This window comes from Puma concolor, chromosome C2 (genome assembly GCF_028749965.1).
Source record: "Puma concolor isolate L17-30 chromosome C2, mPumCon1.1.hap2, whole genome shotgun sequence".
In the NCBI taxonomy this organism is placed as follows: domain Eukaryota; kingdom Metazoa; phylum Chordata; class Mammalia; order Carnivora; family Felidae; genus Puma; species Puma concolor.
Window position 1 is genome coordinate 1719125 of NC_141675.1, and position 25005 is coordinate 1744129.

The window sequence follows — 25005 nt, forward strand, 5'->3', positions numbered from 1 at the left end:
TGGTTAAGCGTCCAACTTCAGCTCAGGTCATGGTCTCACGGTTCGAGGGTTCAAGCCCCACGTCAGGCTCTGTGCTGACAGCTTGGAACCTGGAGCCTGCTTCGGATTCTGTGTCTCTCTCTTTCTCTCTCTCTCTCTCTCTCTCTCTCTCTCTCTCTCTCTCTCTCTGTCTCTCTGCCCCTCCCCTGCTCACTCCCTGTCTCTCAAAGGTGAATAAATGTTAAAAAAAAAAAATTTTTTTTTAGTAAATAAATAAATCTAATTTTGAAAAAGAATATTTTATTTAGCCTAAATTCCTTGATAACATATTTGATAAATATTTTTAAAATAACATCTACATTGACAAAGGACTGTATATGTTAAAATTTGTAAATTTGTCAGATTTACATCTGAGATTCCAAATAAGTACCTCAGTACCCCCAAAAAGCCAGAGAAAGGGTTCCATCTGAAGTCTTCCACTTGGAGAGCAGCCTGTTCTCAGCCTCCACTTTCGTTAATAAATCGCATATGGCTTTCTGAAAATTGGCCTTTATGATGCTACAAACAAAAGAATGTTAGCTTCTCTTTAATAGGAAATTTACAGATTTTAAACTATTAAAGTAGTTTAACAGAAAATGTGTCCCATCTTTGTTAAATATGGCTCATTACTCTGTCTTCAGCTCTGAGATTAGTATGAGACAGGATGACCTGTATCATAGGGGATCTGTGGAGAAACAGGACAAATTAAATGTTGTCAATATAAAACACAAACTTGGTACTTAAGAGTTTCCTGTTGGGGTGCCTGGCTGGCTCAGTCATTGGAGCATACAATGCTTAATCCTTGGGGTCGGGAGTCCCAGGAGTTGTGAGTTCAAGCCCCGCTTTGGGTGAGATTACTTTTAAAAAAAATGAGTGTTTTTCTTTTACTTTGAAACAACCCTTTTGGAAACATATAGATGGTCTTTTAATTTAAAAAAAAGTTTTTTTGTAATGTTTGTTTATTTTTGAAAGAGAGAGAGACAGAGCGCGAGCAGGGGAGGGGCAGAGAGAGAGGGAGACACAGAATCCCAAGCAGGCTCCAGGCTCCGAGCTGTCAGCACAGAGCCCGACGCGGGGCTCGAACCCACAAACCGCAAGATCATGACCTGAGCCGAAGTCGGAGGCTTAACCGACTGAGCCACCCAGGAGCCCCTAATTTTTTTAATTAGAAAAGTGACATAGGCTCATTTTAGTAAGTGAAACAGTACAGAAGTTTTATAAGGAAAAAGTTAATAGTTTACTTCGTATTAGGGAAACAAATGTTTTCATTTTGGAGTATACCCTCTTCTCTGTATGTGTATGATAAAATAAACAGCTCCCCCCACTCCTTTTATAAAAATAGAGATCATACTAGATATGTTACTTAATAACTTATTTTCATTCACTTTCATAAATTGTGCCCATTCAGTACATTTGCTATAGGTGCCAAGCATATAATAGTTGCTCAGATATTTATTGAACGCAGATCAATATGTACATATATTCCTTAGTTGAAAGATACCATGTAATTTACTAAACCATTTCCCATTCGGTGCACTTAACAGTTGCTTTTTCTTTTTTGCTATTTTGACAGCATTGCAATAAACATCCTTAAACACATTTATAACACTGGTGTTTCTATTTTTGTAGGCTAAATTTTTTAAAGTGAGGTTGTTGGGTAAAGAATAGATACAATTTTATTTTAGTAGATATTGCCAGAATGTTTTGAACAAAGGTGTCAGTAGCTCGTAATCTTCCTTACAATAAGAGCGTCTGTTTTCTTTCTCATACTGGATGCAGTGAAGTCTTTAAGTTTTGCTAGTCTGATGAAGAAAAATGAAGTGTCTTTATTGTAATTAGCATTTGCTTATCTCTAGTAAGGGTGAACACATTTTCATGTATTTATTTGGCTCAATTTAATATTGGGTTATTTGTCTTTGTCTCACTTTATTGTCATTCTTTGTGTATTGTACTCCTGTGTTACAAGTAATTTTTTCCTACCGTATTGTGATTTTTGTTTTTAGTTACTCTTGCTTAGGTGTCTTCTGACTTCAATGATAGTTTCCCTTCATTATGTGCTTTAAGATTACGTAACTATTCTTTCAGATTTTTTCGTACTATTATAGTATCTTTTGTATCGTTTTCATTGTTAATCCGTCTGATTTATAAAGATCTCTTAGAATTTTAGAGAACCTCAGAGTTTACTGTGAAATTATACATAATGGAGATGATGGGTAAACTTTTAGCTTCTCATTATGTGTGAGCACAGATGTGCACCGGTGGGTATGTTTTGATTATGTGATTTTATTAGATATGTCGGGTGCTAACATGGAACACATTTGTCAATCCTGTATTAAAAAGTCATGCTAAAGGTTAGAAATAGGGAGAAAGAGCTATTTATTTCACAAAGTACCTGTGACCGTATTAAAATACGAAGCTGGCACAGTAGTTGGTCCATTGGATTCTGCACTTTTGCTTATGGGTGAGTGCAGGTTGCAAATCTGGCTCTTTTAAAAATAATCTCCTTGGAGATAGTGGTGATGGTTTCCCGTTTTGACTGTACTTAATGCCACTGAATTGTATGCTTTAAAATGTTTGAAATAATTTTATGTTAATGTGTATTTTACACAATAAAAAGACTCCCTTAAAACTTTAAGATTTACTTACCTATTCGTGCATCATGTATGCCCATTATGTATATAACTAAATCTATATATAATGTTCTTTTCCAGAAAGCTTTTTGTGGTTTGCATGTTTATAAAATACATATAATGCTGGTAAAAGGTCTGAATGTAGTCATACAAATATACTGAAATGTTATTTTTTAAATTTTGTTTAAATAATGAAGTTTTGGTAACTTTTTTTTTTCTTTTTTGCACTGACACTGTTTATGTCAATAATGAAAATTCTCTTTACTTTAGCTTAAGAAAATTCGATCATTGCTTGTTGCTGGAGCTGCACAATATGACTGCTTCTTCCAACATTTACGCTTGTTGGATGGAGCGCTTAAACTTTCAGCAAAGGATCTTAGATCCCAAGTGGTTAGAGAAGCTTGCATTACTGTAGCGTAAGTATGTTCTTTTTGGATTTGTATTTTTTATGAGTAAATTTAGTACTCAGTGACTCAGTGCTCATTAAGTAAAGCAGTAGCAGGATAACCCAAAAACAGCATGTATGTGATCCAAAAATAATTTTTATTATAAATAAGGATTCAGTTTGTGTGATTTTTCTTTTTCTTTCTTTCTTTCTTTCTTTCTTCCTTCCTTCCTTCCTTCCTTCCTTCCTTCCTTCCTTCCTTCTTTCCTTTCCTTTCCTTTCCTTTCCTTTCCTTTCCTTTCCTTTCCTTTCCTTTCCTTTCCTTTCCTTTCCTTTTTAATCTTTCTTAACAAAAACGTTAAAATGTGCTTATATATCTAAAGCCCACCGGTTCATTTTTGATCACTGAGTGCGTAAGAAGAAAATGAATGGGTCTGAGAACTATTCAGTTTTCTCTTTACTGATTTGGATAGTAACTGATTTGGATTTCCAGTTCTGAAATTTTAGCAATTATTCTGGAATTGCAGTGTGTGTCATTAGCTTATCAATATCTAAGTTTATTCCGTATGTTAATATTCTCCCAAAATTCTAGTATGGTATGACACTTACATTTCTTTTACCTCTACTTCTGATATGAGTACTGCTGTTGTCTAAACATTCCTTTGAAGATAGGGAACACAAAGATGTCTACTATTAATATTTCTAATCAGAATCCTGTCCTGGTCACAGCAGTGGAGGAAAAAACCCAGGAAATAAAAACTATGAGGATTGCTAGAAAAGAAACAAAACTGACATTATTAACAGATGATACAATTATCCATGCAGAAAACTACAAGAATATATAGGTAAATTATCATAATTAAGGGACGATAGCAAGATGCCAGATGCAAGTCAATGTACAAAATAACTGAGCGTCTCTAAAAAGCAATAATAAAAAGGAAAACAAAAATCTACAAAATAGAACCTTGAAAAATATTTCATGGCGAGAGTTCTGCTTCTAGCTGATGATGCAACAGAGCTGGTACAGGACTGGCTGTCCTGCAGGAAAGTGGATAAAACGTGTAGAACAGCTGCTCATAGATGGTGGACAGTGGACAGAGCAGGACTCTGATTCTGGAAAGAACCCAATCAGTTGAGCAGTATGATCAGCACAGTGTGACCAAGAGACACTTTCTGGACCTTGGAGAAGGAAGAAGGAAACCAAGCAGAGCAAGACAGTTCCATCGAGTTGAAGAAGAAACAGACTGGAGTTGCGGAAGGCTGTAGTGGTTACCATTTGTGATGCAGAATCCGGGAGAGTAGGGAGAGAAACGGAAAAGAGCTGTAGAGATGGCGCTGCGTCAGGTGTATCCCATGAGTCTAGCCTAATACTGATCTGTGCGTGTGAAAGGTGCAGCTCCCTGAGGTTGCGAAAGAACTGTTGCTGGGAGCTAGAAGGTAAACAACAGCTCCCAGAGCTCATGTGGGCTGGAGAGATTCAAGTTCCGAGGAGTAGGATGCAGAAACCCAGTTGAACACCCAGGACATTCGGTAGAGGTCCCAGAGAGGCCGTTGTATGGGGATGGCACTAAAGCAGTTCCAAAACAAGGCTCCTTCCAATAGACTGATAAAGATCACACTGATTCCCAAGTGCCTCACCTGCCTACCGGAACAAAACTCCCTTTTTAAAGGACGACCACACTATCTGTTTGCTTGCTTCTGGTTTGAGGTTCCTTTTTGCCCACGAGTCTAGACATTCGAAAACTGAAAGTATAACTGAACACTAGTAAATAAGCCTGAGTCAGACTTCCTCTTTGAATCAAGAGCCTGAGGTTTTGGAGCTAACTGTATCCCAACAGTGTATTTTAAATAAGATACATAGAACAGAACCAATACTGCAAGCATTGTGAGAAGTGTGCATGATTACAACATCCTTTCTAAGTGTCCTAACTAAATCACGCAATTAAAGACTGAATTTCGTTGTTTAACTGCAGGATTGGAAAGAGAAGACGGACGTCCTTTGGGTCACCCAGCTAACTAGCGTGTAGTAGAGGTGTATTTTCAGTCAGAAATTCTGAAACCCTACCCCAAAGGTGGAGTATTGCTGACTAAAATAGTGGTAGTACCATTAATAGAAATAGTGGCTGCCTTGAGGAGCAGTGATTTGCGTAAGATTTTGAACATACGTTGAATTTAAGATCGATGTCGGAGCGTCAGAATAGAAATGCTTGATGGATGAAGACTAATAGAGGTCAGGGCAATCAGGGCTGAATGTTTTTACCTGTCAAGATAGTGGCTAAATTCTGAGATCAGATGGCTTCTCTTTGCCATTGTAAAGAGAGCGTAAAATGCCAGTTTCGGCTTTGGACTGGACAGTTGAAAGGGGGGGAAGAGGGAAACGAGTAATATCTGCACTTCCCTTCCTCTTTTGCTTTTCTGCCGTTCGAACTGTTGAAGATAAAAATTTTAAGTTAATTCAATGAGAATATTTTTAAAGTATCTGATTCTACCTATACTTAACCATTAACTTAAAAACAGAACAACATTCTTTGGTCTTCCTTTGTAGACATCTTTCAGCAGTTTTGGGAAACAAGTTCGATCATGGCGCTGAAGCCATTGTACCTACGCTTTTTAATCTCGTCCCCAATAGTGCAAAAGTCATGGCAACTTCTGGATGTGCGGCTATCAGGTTCATCATTCGGGTAGGTTCTTCTGTCTTCCTCTCTCCTCCCCTCCCTCTTTTTCAACATACTTAATTAAGTCATCGGCATTTTTATTTATTTACTTATTTACGCACTGATTTATGAAATAAAAGCAGTACACGCTTATTACAGTTATATAGAACATTTAAATAATACAGAAGATTTTGAAGTAAATACGCTTGCATACAGAATGTGATATACACGTGTGCATGTACTTAGGTGTATGTGTAATTACGTTACAGGTGGTAACGGGCAGATATCAAACAGTAAAACTGTTACAGGCAGTGGTATGATAGGCAAATTCTTAATATTTCTCACCTTCAATATCTTGAAGGTGCCCCCAAAAGAACAGTTACAAAAAATAAATCTCCCCTCTTGAATTCTCTTCTACCATTAATCAGTCTAGCCATTCAGTATATACTTTTGCAAACGTCTGTTCTATGCCTATACAAACAGTATTTATTACAAAATATAAACCTAATGTTTATATTTTACCTATATTCAAATAATACTTTCTCACTTGGTTTTTTTCAACTTCACGAACTTGGGCACCTTCTCTTGTCTGTACGTTTAATTCTTAACGTCTAGATTGGTTCTCTGTTAAAAGGCATTGACATTAAGTCCTCTTTATGGAGTCCTTTCTTTCCATCCTTTACCAATATTGTGTATTATCAGTCACTTACAGGTCTTATAATTTAATACATGGAATATTATTTCATATTCTGTACTTTGCATTTCTTAGTTTATTAGAGACATTGGCTACTTTTTTTTTCCTTTCAGAATTCTTCTATGGATTGCCCAGTTTATACTCTTGGTACAGTTTCTCCTCACTGATTTCTAAGGTCTTTTTTATATATCATAAGTATATTGATTCTGTGTTACATATGTTTTACATATGTCGCAGGTACTGTTTTCTACCGGTCTGTCAGTTCTTCAAATTGTTGTTTAAACTATTGTTTGTTATATAGAGAACCTTTAAATTTTTATGTATTGAGACAATGTTCCTTTTGTGGTTTTTGTTTAAAGTGACTTTCCCTATTTCACAATTATAAAAATATCCAGTTTAACATTTTTATAATTTTGTTTGTTATGTTTAAATCTAACTGGATTTTGTTTCTGTGTGAAATACAGATATCTAACATGATTTTTCCCCCCAAATACAAAATGAGTTGACTCAGTGGCATGTATAATTCAGTCTTTGTTGCAACGGCAGCATTTTCATATAGTAAATTTCCATTAAGTGTATGGGTTTGTTTCCTGAGCTCCTATTCAGTTTCTTTGGTCAGTTTATTCTTTCCTATTAAAGGAATGAAATTTCTTTCTGATGTTGCTGCACCAGAAGGTTTTTTCAGCGGTAAAATCAAATGGCTATTTAAAAAGCTATGAATTTATCTTTGAAGATGGTCCGTTTTTTCTGTTTTAATATTTTTTTAAGGTTCTCTAAATCCAGAAAAATAACAGAAATTATTGAGGTCTTTGTTTTGTCTTGAGTCTAATGGGAGTACTTTAAATATGATGTTTGGTGCAGATTTCTTTGGATACTCTATATTAGGTTAGGGGAACTTACTTCTGTTCGTATTTTGCTAAATTTTGATCAGGAATAGATGTGAAATCTTATCAGCTATCTGTGTAATATCTTTAGAAATGGTTCTCTTTTTAGTTATCCATTGGACATTCATTGAACTGGATTCTGCTTGGCCGTTGTTTGTTAACAATACTGCTGGATTCATTTGGCTAATACTTCAGATTTTGGCATTCATTTTAATATATGAGTCCTTTTAGAATTTCCTGTACTTTTCTTACTTTATATATTTTATTATTACATTATTCTGTTGTGAGGGCTTGCTGACCTTGGAAGTTCTATAATAATTTTTCAAATGTTTTAGACCCTGGGCCCTTTTGCATTTCACTTTGAATCGTTGGTTACTTGTATTTTCTTACAATATTCTTTTCATATAGAGTTTAAGAATCTTCAGCACGAGGTGGTATACTGCCTTCTCTTAAGTTAAATAATGCCTCTGTAGCGCTGTGGTTCTGTACCATTTTTTCTTGTTTTAATACTAATTTTCTTTTTTTTTTTCTTTTTTAACTTGCCAGAGGCATTGTTTCTTTTATAAGCCTCAAATTTTAGTTTTGTTGGTTCCAGCGATGTTCTTCAGTTTTTTCTAACTTTTTAGTTCCTATAAGTTTCTTAATTCCTTTCTTTGGCCTGCTTTGGCTCCTTTTCCCCCCTTAGATCTTTGTAGTATGTCCTTAGATAATTTGTTACAGTTTTTGTTTTGTAATATTATAAGGCCGTAGGTTTTCTTGGATTTTGGCATGAATCATTTGGAGTTACCACATCCTCTTTCTATTTCTTTATCACTTGTAATTTTCATTTCAACATCCTCTTTGAGTTACCTAAGGATACTTGGTTTTCAGATGGTTCTTTTGTTGCTCTTGTCCTTAGTTTATAATTTCATTACCTTCTAACTAGAGAATTTGATTACACGGTTTCTTCAGTGAATGCCTTAAATTTTATTTGTGTCGCAGTACATCATAAATTTATATAGGTAGTCTTTTAGTACTTGCAAACTACGGAATTTGTTTATGAAGTACTTTGTTCATCTCTAAATCCAACTTGATATTTTCTATTATTCCAATTCTTCATGGTCTCATTTTTTAAAAAGGTAATTTATCTAAAAAATTCTGATTCTGTTTTTTGTCAATTTCAGTTTCCTAACAGTTCTTACTTTATTTTATGTATGGTCAAAGTTTTTTACTATTACCATTTTGAAATAGCATTTCTTCCTGTAATTTCTGTTTTCTGTTCATTGTGCTTTTTCTTACCTGTTTCTTATTTTCTTAGAAGTTCCTTATTCTTTATCAGTGTCAGGAATAGAACCTGTTTTGCTTCCCCCACCTTTTAAAAAGACTACCTTTTGTCTAATTCATGTCATTTTCCCCTCAAACGTTAAATTGAATAAAAACATTTTCATGTGCAGCAGTTGGAAATTGTAGTTTTTTTTACTTCTTTCTCGCCTGGCCATTGGCTCTTCCCACCCATTTTTTTAAGTAGTTCTGACTAATTTCTGTTTGGTTTAGTGTGTTCTCAATTCTCATGTATATTTACTTTTGCATATTTTAAAATGACTTTTCTTTACCCTAACAGAGCTAAAAAGTTGGACTTCAGGTTCATATTCCTTTTTTCTCAGAATTATTTACCTTCCATGCAGAATTATCTTAACTTTTTATTGTGTCTCTAAGAACTGAGATCCCACTTGTTTCTTTCCTAGAAAAACAAAAATAAAAACTTGCGGAAGCTTTCCAGGTGTTAGGAGTTTTCCTGCAGCAGGGCCTTCCAACTTCACTAGTGCTTTCCTTCCACAGTGTGTAAGAGTTTCTGATGAAGGTGAATTTTCCTTAAGTTGTATTAATTTTTGTGGATCATTTATTTATTGCTTCTGTTTTCTTTGCTAGGTTTTTGGGTTTGTGTTTTGTTTTGTTTTGTTTTGTTTTTCCCTGTTACTCTTGTTACACAATTTTGGAACCTTCAGTATCATTTATCATTTCTTGGATAATTTTTTTGTTTTTTGCCTTACAGGTGTATGTTCTCAAGAAAAATTCCTTTAAATTCTACTTATGTGACAATACCCATGCTGCCATTCTGAGGCCTTATACATCATACATTGTTTTCAAACTTCTTATTTTTCATAAGCTTGTTTAATGTTATTGATACACTATCCTGTCATCTCACTGAAAATACAAATCAGGTGGTTTTGTTGTTTTATGTTATTTCCTATTTTCTGTATTTTGTTGGTCTCCCAGAAGACTCCTTCCTTAGATTGCTGTCTTTGACTTCTAATTCTTTTTTTAATTCTAAAGAAGGTTTTTATTTTTCGGTTGTCAGCTTGCATTCATAAACTAAAACCTAAATTGTCCGACTTGGTGTTTGAACGCTTCATCTGTAATTGTAACGTTCACTTTTTATTTTCCTTGGGTACAGCTCCCTGAATGTGACATAACAATAGTTAGGTCAGTGTATCTCTCCATACGTGCCACTGTGTTGAATGCGTGTTCATCAGCAGTTGGGTTTGGGGAGGTTACGAAGGGAAGAAAAGGAAGGTAGGGAAGACCTACGCAGTGTGTTGTGGCTGGAGAGTCTCCGTGGGCTCGAGGTCTGTGGCAGTGTTTGGGAATAGGCGCTTCTGGGCGCTGTAGGGAGCAAGTCCACAGAGCCCTTCTGTGCGGAGTGTAAGTTCAGTAGCCCACAGGTCAGCACTCTCTTGTGCACTTCTCATTGGAGCAGCTTCAGGTCTGTAGGTAGCCTCCCTCTGAAGCAGCTGAACAAAGTTGGCTCTTTTGGTTGAGTTCACTCTAGCTCACAGATGTGCCACACACACTCCTCTTCCGTGAAAGACTTGTTTTTCCAGTACCGAAAGCACTTTTGGCAGAAAGTCTTTAGCTGCAGAGAGCTGCATTCCCCAGGGTCTTGCCCCTTCCCATTATGGCCCACACGCAACAACTGATTGATGTGGAAGTTGACGTTGGGGCCATTCGGAACCAATTCGAGCTGCTCTGAAGGGCCATTTTAACTCCAGAGCTCCCTAATGGCTTTTAGCAAAGAGATCCTAAGGCCCAATCACAGATGGGTTTCTTCCTCCGCCCACCCCTGCCACCTTTGCCCTCCTTCCACAGGTGTTGATCCCAAGGGCACTTGGGAGTATCCCACATGCTAGACTTCATCTCAGAGCTGGTTTCCTAGGTATCTGGCCTGTACCATTAGCTCAGAAGAAAAAATAGGGTATGTGAAGCATCAACTATGTATGCTTAGGTTACTATTTTTTCCTTCTGTCTATTGTGCACTTTTTAGTGTTTACTTCACTAGAGGAATGTAAAATTAATAGAAATCAAAAGATTATATCTGTTGAACTTTACCTGAATTCTAGACAGCTGTGGTTTAGCCACAGTGAGACTTCCATTAAAATCACCATTTCCTGGGGCGCCTGGGTGGCTCAGTCGGTTAAGCGTCCGACTTCAGCCCGGGTCACGATCTCGCGGTCCGTGAGTTCGAGCCCCGCGTTGGGCTCTGGGCTGATGGCTCAGAGCCTGGAGCCTGCTTCCGATTCTGTGTCCCCCTTTCTCTCTGCCCCTCCCCCGTTCATGCTCTGTGTCTCTCTGTCTCAAAAATAAATAAACGTTAAAAAAAAAAAACTTAAAAAAAATAAAATCACCATTTCCGAGTGCATTCCCAGCAGGTAGGGTTGCAGGCTCACTCTGGTTACTCGCTTTGATGGCCTACTAATTATTCTCTTCCACCGGCCGTAGCTGTGGCACTTCAGAGAGTTTGACAGATGCAAGCCCAGTCCTGCTAGGGCTCCCACCCCCAAATACACTGCCCCAACAGTTCTTTGCAGTTACACAATTAACTTCTCTTAGGTAGTATTACAGCCACACCTGGCCTTCTGAAACTATATCATCATTACTGTTATTTAAGTGGGGGAAACTGTTTGACAGGTTTGATTTCTTTCCAGATCTCATTTTATGGTCTTTTTGTTCTGTTCTAATATATCTAAATACTTGGGTGTAAGGCAAATAGAAGAGATTATGTGAAGCGGACTATATTTCTCAACCTTTTCTAAAACATCTTTTTCAGCATACTCATGTACCCAGACTTATACCTTTAATCACAAGCAATTGCACATCAAAATCAGTTCCTGTAAGGAGGTAAGTTTTGAGAAAAAACTAATTTAGTATAGTTTTATATTATGTTAAATTCTTAATTCTGGTGCAAAATTTAGTTGTCACAAATTTCTTACCTTCTAGAAACCTTAGTAAACTTTTTCATCTCGTGTCCTACAAGGAAAAAGAAATGACCGTTACAACCACCCGTGTTTTCCAGATTTCTCCTTTTAAGCTTTGGTTTCTTTGGGCCACTCGTTGCCTCATTTTCAGAGAGAATGGAGTCTGGCATCAGGCCTTTGCTAGAGTCCCGCAACTGCCACTTGACTGTTCTGCTTGGGCAATTTACACTGCTCTGCACGTCAGTGTGTGTGTATGTTAGTACCGCTGATGATATCGACCCCATGCCATCGTGAGGATTAAATGAGGCAGATCCACATGAGTAGAATTCATTATAGTGTTTGGGACAGAATAAACAGCCACACCAGGTCAGCCTGTCAGTCTTTCTCTGTCTTGTGATTTCTGCTGGTTTTAATACCATCGGGATCACCATCAATACTAAAGACAACAAAAACAAGATTTGTACATTTGATGTTTAAGAAAATTGTGAAGAGTCAGGGGCGCCTGGCTGGCTTAGTCAGAAGGGCACGTGTCTCTTGATCTCGGGCGTGAGTTTGAGCCCCATGTTGAGTATAGAGATTACTTACTTAACTTAAATGCAGAAATAAATACATAAATATATAGATACTACAGAAAAAATTGAAGAATCATACTATGTGATTTCGCTTACATGTGGAACCTAAGAACAAAACAAATGAACAAACATTCATAAATATAGAAAACTAATTAATGGTTGCCAGAGGGGAGGGAGATGGGCAAAATAGATTGAAAGGGATTAAGAGGTACCAACTTGAACTTTAAATAAGTCACAGGGATGTCAAGTACAACGTAGAGAACATAATCATGATATTGTTTACCTTTGTATGGTGACAGGTGATAACTATCGTGAGCATTTTGTGATGTCACATCACTAGCTTGTATGCCTGAAACTAATATAATATTGTATGTCAACTGCGATTAAAAATAAGCTTTAGAAATGACTTTAAAGACATTTTTAAGTACCATATTTTATATGCTAGTATGATGCATGTACCCATCTGTTTTGAATTCATATTCTTTTCCCGATCTCAATTTCTTAAGTGCTTTAAAATTTTGTTGGTTTGATTTATTTTATTCAAAAACCATCTCAAACAATTTTTGCAAGACAGCAGATATAAGAAAATCAAACTACATTTTTATATTTGCAGTGAAGGGTGTTTAGTTCAAAACAATTTAAACTATAGTCCTATCTGATCATGTTTGATATTACCTCTGTTCCTATATGCTTATAAAATCTGTTCTTACTCCTTCGGTCATTATTGCGTGAGTAACAAAACAAAGAAAATTGTAAAGAATCTCTTTTTTTTTACTTGATAAATATACGTATTTAAGTACTTTGCTAGGAAGAAGCCGAAAGAGGTATTACTGCCTTTAAGTGGTTCAGAGTTTTGGTGACAAGTGTCCTGTCACCTGTCTCTTATGTCCAGGGTCAGCAAATGACAGGTCGCTGGTCAAATCCGGCCAACAGTCTAGTCTGATGCAGTCTGCAAGCAAAGACTATTTCTTTCATTTTTGAAGGGTGGTTATAAAGGGAGAAAGAAGAAAAGTACGAGGTAGAGACTGTTTGTGGTTCACAAGGCCTAAAATCTCCGTGCCTGGCCCTTTACCGAAGAGGTTTGCCAGTCTCTGTCTTAACACCGAGGAAAGCGGTAGCTAGAGAAATACGAATGTAACAGAGAAGAGGGAGTCAGGAAACGCATCATGAGACTGCCTTGAGGGGTGTCTGGGTGGCTCAGTCGTTTAGGTGAACGTCAGACTTCGGCTCAGGTCGTGATCCCGCGGTCCGTGAGTTCGAGCCCCGCGTCGGGCTCTGTGCTGACGCCTCAGAGCCTGGAGCCTACTTCCGGTTCTGTGTCTCCCTCCCTCCCTCTCGGTTCCCCAACTCCTGCTTGCACTGTGTGTTTCTCTCTCTCTCTCAGAAATAAACGTTAATCAAGGTTTTAATTTAAAACGCAAATGCCTTGAACATGGGAAGCAATCGAGTACCTGTCGGGGAATTGCGTGGGTGTTGCCTAGGCAGAGATGTAAAGCTTCTGAGCGGTGCAGAGCCAGCAGACCGGCCACGGAGGCCAGAACACGTGATAAACGGAAGGTTACAGCAGGAAAAGAGGCTGATGCGAGTGGGGGAGGGAGGCCAGGAGTAGCTTAAGGTCGGCGTGGAGGGCCGTGAACGTCTACGAAGAGAAACTTCGACATTGCTTCATACTCGGACAGTTTTTGGTGAGGAGGTAATGTCATCCATCTTCTTATTTCAGCTGTGACCGGTGATTAAAAAGGGACAGTGAGAGGGGCGCCTGGGGGGCTCAGTCAGCTGAGCATACAACTCTTGCTTTTGGCTCAGGTCGTGATCTCACGGTTCGTGAGTTCGAGCCCCACGTCGGGCTCCATGCTGTCAGTGCAGAGCCTGCTTGGGATTTCTCTCTCTCTCTCCCTCTCTCTTTGGCCCACCCCCTTTGTACTCTCCCTCTTTCTCAAAATAAATAAATATACTTAAAAAAAGGGGGGCAATGAGAAATATTGGTTTAATTAAGTAGGAATTATTGTTCTTGTAGCTCATGTAAGAGGGGCAGGGTCTGAAGTAAGCTGTATTGGTGATCACTGATTACAGATTTTATTCAGTAAATAAATCCAAGGGATTTAAGGGTATAGAAATGAGAACTTGATCATTGGATATAGATCAGATGCTTCACACTGGGAGTTCTGCAGTCAGAATGCCAGGGTTTAGGTCCTATCACTTTGGGCAAGTTAACTTAACATTTTCTAAACTATACAGTATGGGCTAAAAGAACGGATTTGAGAGGGTAAGAATTAATTTGTTCTTTTGTACATAGTGTTTGAGCTGACAGTCTCTGCCAGTGTAGAGATGTCCGCGAGCTGGTAGAAACTTTGACTTCACGGCCGAATGAAAGAACCAGTGCTGGAGGTAAAGGAGTAGATGTGAGCAGCAGAGCCGATAGTCAGAGCTAAGGGTGTAGACGATTCAGGTGATGTTTCCCAAGTAAAGGCTACGAGACAGGTGGGTTACAAAGAGCACCAACCAGGTGAAACTTATTTAAGGGAAGGTGGAGGAAAAGTGTTAATAAAAGAAGAAAAATAGGGGAGAACTGTGTCATCAGATGCCAAGAAGGAGAAGCTCAAGAGTGAGACAGTTGAAGGAGTTGAGAACGAGAGGGTATAGGAGGAAACATACAGACACTTGATTAAAAATTACGTGTATGCATGGTTAAGAAAACAGATGTGGTGGGGCGCCTGGGTGGCGCAGTCGGTTAAGCGTCCGGCTTCAGCCAGGTCACGATCTCGCGGTCCGTGAGTTCGAGCCCCACGTCAGGCTCTGGGCTGATGGCTCGGAGCCTGGAGCCTGTTTCCAATTCTGTGTCTCCCTCTCTCTCTGCCCCTCCCCCGTTCATGCTCTGTCTCTCTCCCAAAAATAAATAAAAACGTTGAAAAAAAAATTTTTAAAAAAAAGAAAACAGATGTGGAAATGGAAGATCCGTTCCATCTTTCTTGGTCACCTTTGTATGTCTTCAATTTCTAGTGCATAGTAGGTGCTCGATAAGTATTTTTTAAAATGAAATAGTATTAAGTTTTATAATTGACACACATTTTAAGTTAAAATCATGGGGAACCCTGAAGGTTTTTTTGAACTGTGTAGCATAGGAGTAGTTGGAGCCTTAAAGTAGTTAAGTATTTGAGAAGTTACAGTAACTAAGAACATGGGGTACCCGGGTGGCTCGGTTGATGAAGTGCGTGACGGTTGATTTCAGCTCAGGTCATGCTTTCAGGGATCGTGGGATTTAACCCTGCGTAGGGCTCTGCCCTGACAGCATAGAGCCTGCTTGAGATTCTCCGTTTCCTTCTCTGCCCTTTCCCTGCTTGCGCTTCTTCTCTCTCTCTCTCAAAATAAAGAAATAAACCTTAAAAAAAAAAAAAAAAAAAAAGATAACCTAAAAATATCTCGTACTTTAAATTTAAAAAAAAAAATTTTTTTTTAATGTTTATTTATTCTTGAGAGAGACAGAGCGTGAGTGGGGGAGGGTCAGAGAGAGAGGGAGACACAGAATCCAAAGCAGGCTCCAGGCTCCGAGCTGTCAGCACAGAGCCCGACGCGGGGCTCAGACTCACAAACTGTGAGATCATGACCGGAGCTGAAGTCGGACGCTCAACTGACTGAGTCACCCAGGCGCCCCCCTTGTACTTTAATTCAGAGAACAAAGTACAGTAGAAGAAAGTGTTAATTAACAATTAGTTTTAAATAAACATAACATAGTGTTATAACATTTAGTTATAATTAACTTATTTTTCAGGCGCTCATTTGAATTTTTAGATTTATTGTTACAAGAGTGGCAGACTCATTCACTGGAAAGGTATGTATTAACTCTTCCTTTCCTGCTTCCCTCTCCTTCCCATTATCACCAGTTCTTTAGAAGTTGATGGTATTGGTTTTGCATTATTTCTCCTTTTGCTTAAAAGCTATTTATACTGGTTTTCCTTTAAAGCTGTAATGTAGTCTGGTTCCTCTTACTTGGTGCAGCTATGATTTTCTTCTTTACTTATGGGGTGAATGAGGATCTCTCAAGTAGGATGGATTAAATAAGATACTGCAGGTTAAATTGGACAGAAATTTTAAAATGTATCTCCAGACAAGTGACCTAGGTTTCCTGAAGTATAATTAATCAAGTAATGAATGATTTAAGATAGAAGGAAGGCACTTCTTTTCAGAGGAGAAAGATTTTAAGAAGAGAGATTCATTGGAAAGTTTCTCCATACCAGCTGTCCAGTATCATTGGTAAGGTATATACTGGGCAGTATCTCATGCAGCTCTGAGATGAACAAGAGAAAAATGTAGGCAGCCAGCTAGCTAGTTGGCTATTTGCACGGTACAATTTCAAGTTTGAAGTTTGGCGTATACCTGCATTTACATGGAAATTGTAAGAACCTATTCACAGCCTTTTTTTTTTTTTTTTTTTTTAATAAGTTTGTTTCGTGTAGGCATGATATAATTCTAAGTTTCCTTTAAGTTCTTTTTGGCAACTACTATTTAGCTTGGTCCAGATCATAACTGATCATACTATTAGCAGATTATTTTCTACATTGGTGGGTTAGTGAGAACCACACCAAAGGGTTTTTTTTATTCGTTAAGAATTTAAAATTTAAGCACTATACATTTATACGTTATTGGGACTCTATAAAAATAATTATATTCAAGTTTTTAATATTTGACTTGTCAGGAGGAAACCATCCATGAATGAAATATGTGGGGTTACTATTAGATTATCAGAAACTCTTACAATCTTAGATTATTATGCACTAATTAATCTTTTTACCTCCCCTGCCCCTTTGTGATTAATTTGTAACATTTAGGCAGTATGATTTGTGGTGAAATATAGTTTTACTCATGAATCTAAAGGTGTTTGGGGCACCTGGTTGGCTGAATCGGTGGAACATGCGACTCTTGATCTCAGGGTTGTGAGTTCGAGCCCTTTGTTGAGTGTAGGGATTGCTTAAAAATAACAAAATCTTAAAAAAAGTAATATGTTTTGTTTTAATAGACATGCAGCTGTCTTGGTTGAAACTATTAAGAAGGGGATTCATGATGCTGATGCTGAAGCCAGAGTGGAGGCAAGAAAGTAAGTCTATAATGTATTTTTGTCACATCTTAAACATACTTGGATCTTTTCTTTGAAAAGAATTATACTGGAAGAATGAAAATAACGCAGTGTCTCAAGTATTCTACTACATCAGCCCTTTAGTAAAATTGAGATAGATTTTTCTCCATTAAATCTGTATTAGATGTATGGGTCGCCTGGCAGACTCTGTTGGTAGAGTCTACGACTCTTCATCTTAGGGTTGTGAGTTTGAGCCCCATGTTGGGAGTAGAGATTTTTTTTTTTTATATCTGTACTGGACGTCTAACAGTGGACTTCACATTGTCATTTGTATCATCGTCAGTATTCCTATTCCATCATAACACCTTCACTTTCATTATGAATAAAAATAACTGTCACTTATTGAGAATGTGCTAAGTACCTGATACTGTGGAGCAGTTGGGTCTACATTACTGTCTAGTCTTGGAAATGACCTGCAAACATGCTATCTCTGTAGACTGGCAACAGAAGTTTGGAGATTCAGGGGTTTTTTCACGGCCATGCAAACAGTAAGGATCACGACCAGATTTTGGACTGAGATCTTTTCTCAAAAGCCTGCCATCTTTCCACCAAAACTTGTTAGATTTAGAAAGTATTCACTTGATAGGTGGTGGGTATATTACTATGGTCTCATCTTCATTCGTCGTGAATGTGCACATTTTATGTAAAGCTATTACTTTATATTCTTTTGTTGTTACTTGTTCTTTTGTTTTACAGGACATACATGGGTCTTAGAAACCACTTTCCTGGTGAAGCCGAAACGTTGTATAATTCACTTGAGCCATCTTATCAGAAGAGTCTTCAGACTTACTTAAAGAGTTCTGGCAGTGTAGCATCTCTTCCACAATCAGACAGGTCCTCATCTAGCTCACAGGAAAGTCTCAAGTAAGGTCATATAAATGATAATTACTGATTTCTTACTCTCTCTCCAACTCCCTGTAGTTCCATAAGTTAGATGGTTGGGTGTCTGCTTGCTTCCCCTTCAAGCCTTAAAAGAATGATTACTGGAAAGTGTGGTTGACCTTTGAACAGTATGGGGGTTAGGGGCATCAACACCCCGTGAAGTTGAACATCCGCATACAACTTGACCCACCCAAAACTTAACTGCAAATAGCCTGCTATTGACCGGAAGCCTTACCGAGAACATAAACAGTCGATGGGCACGTTTTGTATGCTGTGTGTATGTTATATACTGTATTCTTAGAATAAAGGAAGGTAGAGGAAAAAATATTGGGAAAATCATAAGGAAAAAACACATTTACAGTACTGTACTGTATTAAAAAAATCCTCATGTAGGTGGACCCACTCAGTTCAGATCTGTGTTGTTCGAGGTCAGCTGTACTTACTCGTCTCTTGGTCTGTTGTTGCAAGGGTTGGATTACATGCTAGTGTAACTTCTTTTCAGGCAAAGAGTGTAGTGATTCAGATTTTGTGTCTGTGCTTTCATGCCTTTGAAAAAGTTTGGGAAGCACTAATTTATATATATATATATATATATATATATATATATATATATATATATATATATATATTTTTTTTTTTTTTTTTTAGTACCCCCAAAATAGTTGGTACAATAGACCGCCCATTTCTAGGGCATTATAATGGAGGAATTGTAATGGGGACTCTGAAGTCATCTTCAGAACCCTTACACCGCACCGTGTGACTAGTAAACACACTGCTTTCCTTCCTTGTCTTTGCACAACTGAAGACTTGAGCCAGTTCCTCAGTGGCAAATTGGATCAGTGGCAGATTCACTAGTATCTGACTCACCTCTGTGTAATTGCATTCTCGTTATATCGGCTTCCTCAAACCCTTCCTGCCTTGGCAGCCTTAACCCTAACTTTCTCTCTCTCTAGCCCTGTGAGATTGCTAGAATTTCTGATGCCATGTCTACTCCCTAGGGTGGCCACAAGTGTCTGCAGGTCTCCCCAGGGAAGAACAGCTCACAGAATGTGAGCTCACCTCTGTGTAATCCCGTGGGACCTTGGCCACACAAAGGTTGCTGGTTGCTTGGCGGGGCCCTGATGCAGGAGTGGGATGAGGGAGAGGCAAGTGAGGCACCCAGGGCACAGGATCCAGGAAGGCGCTCCCAGTGTTTTGTGAGTGCTGTACTTAACGTCCAGTGAAAAAGCAGATACGATCCATTTCAGTGTAATTATCGTAGGAATAATTAACCTTTCCTACCATGGACCTGTCTGGGGTCTTTGCTCCTCTTCCCGCACCTTTAAAACTTGTAGATAAACTTCCCTGATCCCCTAGACATACCTAGACATATTATTTACCTATGGGCTGCAGAATAGCATTATAATGAAAGATAATCAAGATACTAAGGCAGGGGCACCTGGTGGCTTAGTCGGTTGAGCACCGACTTCCGCTCAGGTCAGTATCTTGCGGTCCGTGAGTTCGAGCCCCGCGTCGGGCTCTGTGCTGACAGCTCGGAGCCTGGAGCCCGCTTCGGATTCTGTGTCTCCCCCTCTCTCTCTCTGTCTCTCTGCCTCTCTACCTCTCTCTCTCTCTCTCTCAGAAATAAACATTTAAAAAACATTTTTGTAAAGATAACTAGGGCAGATGGATCCTTTGAAATGATCTGAGCTGTTTTGCTTTCTAATCGTTGGTGTTATCCTCAGCAGGAGCCCTCAGCCTCGTTCCTCTTGTCCCAGGCAGTTACGCTCAGCACTGCCATAGGCGGTGTGATACCTACTCGGTAGCTGTCTGAAGTGCCGTTGGCCGCGCCCGTTACGGCTTAGGTGAAGAGGCTTTGGTCACGCTGAACTCCCTGTGTGCTGGTGATGACACTACCCCTGTCTCCTTCTAAGGAAGACATCTTGGGGTACAGGGGTTGGAGTGTGCTTTATTGAGTCTTGTGTGGTGAGCACTGTGATGGGTGCCGAGGACCCGAGTGAACACCAGCAGGCCGGTTGCTTGTCTTTGTAGAGCTTACGATCTCTTCGCTGCTAGTTGTTTCATTTCTGCTCCACAGCTGAGGGACCACACTGTTCTGAAGTGATTTGTAAAAGGAAAATTAAAATGAAATTAAGACAACTCTTCAGAAAACTCAGTATTTCATTGTTCTGAGAAGAGTGATAAATTACATCTTCTTACTAAAAGCATTTATTTTTACCTTGCAGTCGCCCTTTTTCTTCCAAATGGTCTACAGCAAACCCATCGACTGTGGCTGGAAGAGGTAAACTGTCTTTTTCTAAGCAAGAGTCCAAGCATGTTGTACTGAATAACAAAGTAAAGCTACGTTAGAAGTCATGTTACTATTTAAAATTGTTCTCGGGGCGCCTGGTGGGCTCGGTTGAGCGGCCAACTCTCGACTTCGACTTGGGTCATGATCTCAAGGTCCGGGGATTGAGCTCCGGATCGGGCTCTGTGCCGATGGCGAGGAGCCTGCTTGGGATTCTCTCCCTGCCCCTCCCCACCTCGTGCACGCGAATGCTGTCTCTCAAAATACATAAACGTTTAAAAAAATAATAAAATTATTTTCTCACCACGGGCCACATCAGAACAGTTTAAAAGTTACTGCTTTTAACTGTGTAGTGAGAACATCATCTTATGCAGTAAGCTAATACCACATATGTACGTTGTACCTACATTTGTATACCATATACGTATACTACACACAGTATGTACAATGGGGTGTATGTAATTATATGCATATGTTCTACATATACTGTACAGAATAGAGTATAATCCAAGTTCCCTGAAGCACCGCTTACCTTTACTTGCAATGCACTCTTTTTTGTGTCACTTCCTTAAAATGTTGGTCATGACCCACTCTGTTGATTTCATGGCCTATTCATGGATCATAAGTCACAGTTTATAAAACTCTTCATTTTTAAAACTGAAAACTACAGACCAGAAATTGAATGGCTCAATTTGCTTTGCCTAAGAGGGGTAGAATTTGCATTATTTTCTGAATAACCGTATGCTAGAGTGGTAGTTCTCCTTGCATGTCTCTGATAGTAAGAAAAACACTGCTGTCCTCCGTGTATCTCGTACAGTGCTTCCTGTGCTTTATTTTCATGAATCAGTCATAGACACCGTCTCGTCATCTACAGAGCAGTTGTGTGAATTTCACCAATACAGAGGTTTTTCCCATTTTATGCAAGAGGAAAGTGAGGCAGAAAAACACTGGGAAGACTGTCCAAGAAGATTTAGGGGTAACAGGGTTGAAACGGAAGGACCCCGACCTCAAAATACCGCGAAGTGCTTTCCCGTGTCCGTTTGTGCACCAGTCCCTCTTTGACCATTGGTCGTCATGGACTAGCTCATCGTGGTTTCAAGTCGATGTACCTTCCGTACTGTTTGTGGCCATTTAAATCGTATACGCTGCCTCTGCTCTGTTTCCCGTAGTGTCGGCAGGCAGCAGCAAAGCCAGTTGCCTTCCCGGAAGCCTGCAGCGTTCACGAAGCGACATCGACGTGAATGCTGCTGCTGGTGCCAAGGCTCACCATGCTGCCGGGCAGTCTGCGCGAAGCGGGCGGTTGGGTGCAGGGGCCCTGAATCCGGGTTCCTACGCGTCACTAGGTAAGGCCGCTCTCCGTGGGGTAGCGTCCGTTGTTTTCTCCCTGGTCTCAGCGAAGTCAGGCGACCACGATATCTTAATCGCCTCTTGTCCGTTCTCGCCAGTTAAGGATAGTCTGCATCTTTTAATAGAATTCCGTACTTAGGACATAGTTGGAAGGTACTCAAGCTGCCTTGTTTCGACTTTTCCCTTGTCATCCTCCCGAACGTCCGCATCAGAGGAACAGTTCTTGACTCCATAATTTGCCTATAGAATTTGCACCCTTCTGTGCTCCTGCCACGCCCAACCACTGCCTACTTGAGGAAGTTGGGAAGGGCTTTGGCCTTGTAGCCAGCTTCTGTTCCCTTACCACGAGAAAGCCTTTCGGGGATCTGGGGAAAGTGCAAAGCTTAATTATAATCAGAGCTGAACCATGTATTCCCAGAGCTATTTGGAGTTTGTTTTTTATGTTTATCGACTTCATGTTTTTTAGTTTATTTATTTAATAATATTTACACGCAGCGTGGGGCTCAAACTCATGACCCCAAGACTGAAAGCTGTGTGCTCTTCCAACGGAGCCAGCCAGGTGCCTCTGTGTGTTATCAACTTTAAAAGTTTGAGGCTGGTGATTCATATTGCTTATCTCTATTTTTGTGCTTCATTTTTTTTTTTTTCCTCTTAGGTAGTATGGTAGAACCCTAGGCAGGCAGATCATTGGAACGCAGTGGGAAGTGCGGAGATAGTAGGATGAATTGTAGTACGTGATAAAGTGTGGCACAGCAACAGTCAGTGAGGAAAGGATACATTACTCGGTAAATAGGGTTTATAAAAGTATAAAAATTTATTCCAGGGGCACCTGGGTGGCTCAGTCGGTTAAGTGTCCGACTTTGGCGCAGGTCATGATCTCATGGTTCGTGGGTTCGAGCCCCGCGTTGAGCTCTGTGCTGACAGCTCAGAGCCTGCAGCCTGCTTCCGATTCTGTCTCTAGCTCTCTCTGCCCCTCCCCCACTTGTGCTCTGTCTATCTCTAAAATGAATAAACATTAAAAAAAAATTTTTAATCCAGATGACTAAAAAGTTGGAAAGCAACTTGATGAAACCAAAGTACTTGAGTATTCATCTCTTCTCAGATTGGGGAAGGAATTTCTAAACGCAAAAGCCAAAAGCCAGGAGGGAAAAGTCCCTCTGATTTCAGTCTTAAGTGTAAAAATATAAAATTGAGTGGCTGAAAACTTAAAGGGGATAATTATACCAAGAAATAAAAAAGAATATTCATCATGTTTTTAATAATAGATATTAGTAGAGTCAACCTTGATATGCAAACAAAGGACGTATGATCAAATTATGATATGTACTTAAAATACTAGGCAGCCATTAACGAGTAGTATTTTCAACAAAGATCAAATGAATGGTACCTAACAATGTGATAATTTCATCATTTTCTATGAAAGTATACATAGATAAATATATATGGACTGAGATGTTAAATATATATGTTAAGTATATATGAGGTGTTAAATATATATGGACAGAGATGTTAAAAAAGATGTCAAAAGTGGGTTGTTTAATGCTTTTAATTTTCGTAAAACGTTTCTGTGTTACAAAGTGAAAGGACAGAAATGTTCCCTTGTTAGAAATGCAGTGTGACTTGAGTCTATGAAAACGAATCAACTAAGTATGCTCTATTAATAGAGTAATAGGACAAAACCAAAAAAACCACAGTTGTTTCAGTAGATGCAGAAAAGGCATTTGACAAAACCCGACACCTTTTTGTGAGAATACTAATCAACAAACTAGGAATGGAAGGGAAATTTGTGAACCTAGTGAAGAACATCTATGAAAAACCCGGGGCTAACATCATCCTTAATGTGACAGACGGGATACTTTCTCAAGACCAGCAGCAAGAAGAGAATATTCCACCCTTACCCTTCCCAACAACATTACCATGGAGGTTCTAGCCAGGTCGTTAAGGCAAAAAAAAGACATCAAATGTGTCCAGATTGGAAGAAAAGTAAAACTTTCTGTGTTTGCAGAAAACATGATCTTACGTAGAGAAAATCCTAAGGAATCCACAAAAAAACTATTAGAGCTTAAAAATGAGTTCAGCAAGGTTGCAGAATACAAGGTCAATGTACAAAAATCAGTTGTATTTCCGAATGCTAGCAATGAACAGTTTGAAACAATATCGATTATAATAGCATTAAAAAGCATAAAATACTTAGCAATTAATATAACAAAAGAAGTGTAAGACTTCTCTAGGAAAAACCACTCCCATGTTTCTTCTTTACTTTCACACTAATAATGCTGCTGACACCAGACGTGTGGGTTTTCCACACCAAACAGTTCTCCTACACCAGCTGGGTGTCCTGCATTTCAATTCCGTTCTGACACTAACTATAGTAAGCGCAAAGCTCACAGGTTAAGGGCTCAGTCCCATAAGATTGCCCCTATCTGCCCCCACCCCAACACTTGAGGCATCACGTGCAAATCCAGGTTGTCACCCAAGCTTCTGACCAAACCAGCCATAAATCAGAGGTTCCCATAACCTCTTCAGGTTCAATTAATTTGCTAGCCTGACTCACAGACTCGAGGAAACAGTCTACTTACTAGATTACTGGTTTATTACAAAGGACTTGTAAAGGATGTGAATGGGCAGCCAGATGAAGAACCACATGGGGCAAGGTCCAGAAGGGTCCTTAGCACAAGAGCTTCTGTCCCCGTGGAGTCACAGCGTGCCACCCACCTGGTACATTCACCAACCCAGAAGTCTCTGAACCTCGTACTTTGGGGATTTTTAAGGAGGCTTCATCCTATAGGCATGATGAGTCATTAACTCAGTCTTCAGCTTTTCTCCCCTTCCCAGAAGATGAAGAGTAGGGCTAAAAACTCTCAAGCTTTTAATCATGGCTTCATCTTCCTGGCGACTAGCCTCCATTCTGAAGCTCTCCAGGAGCCACCAGGAATCACCTCAGTAGAACAAAAGACACTCCTGTCACCCAGGAAATTATAGGGGTCTTAAGTCAAGGTATCTGTCAGGCACCGGGGTCAAAGACCAAATATTAGAACAAAAGATATCCTTAGTGCTCTTACAATTTAGGAAATTTTAAGGGTCTTAGGTGCTCTGTCTCAGGAACCAGGGGACAGAGAACCAAGGGCAAAATGTATACATATACATATATATATATATACACACACACACACACACACACATACATACACACACATATATATTTATATGTGTATATATATATTTATATGTGTATATATTTATTTATTTTCACACTTGTTCACTGAAAACTATAACCTATAGTAAAAGA

General features: G+C 39.2%; 1 protein-coding gene across 50 annotated transcripts in view; it reads left to right on the forward strand.

Moving 5' to 3' along the window:
• The window catches only part of CLASP2 (cytoplasmic linker associated protein 2), a 185310-nt gene that overhangs the window by 78794 nt on the left and 81511 nt on the right, over positions 1-25005 (forward strand). For all 50 annotated transcript variants that reach the window (XM_086720288.1, XM_086720337.1, XM_086720293.1 and 47 more), the window contains 8 exons: positions 2919-3064; positions 5579-5714; positions 11350-11420; positions 15839-15898; positions 17084-17161; positions 17897-18064; positions 20308-20363; positions 21539-21712. In XM_086720288.1, coding sequence (XP_086576414.1) covers positions 2919-3064; positions 5579-5714; positions 11350-11420; positions 15839-15898; positions 17084-17161; positions 17897-18064; positions 20308-20363; positions 21539-21712 — 889 coding nt within the window. The remainder of the gene's footprint in view (positions 1-2918; positions 3065-5578; positions 5715-11349; positions 11421-15838; positions 15899-17083; positions 17162-17896; positions 18065-20307; positions 20364-21538; positions 21713-25005) is intronic.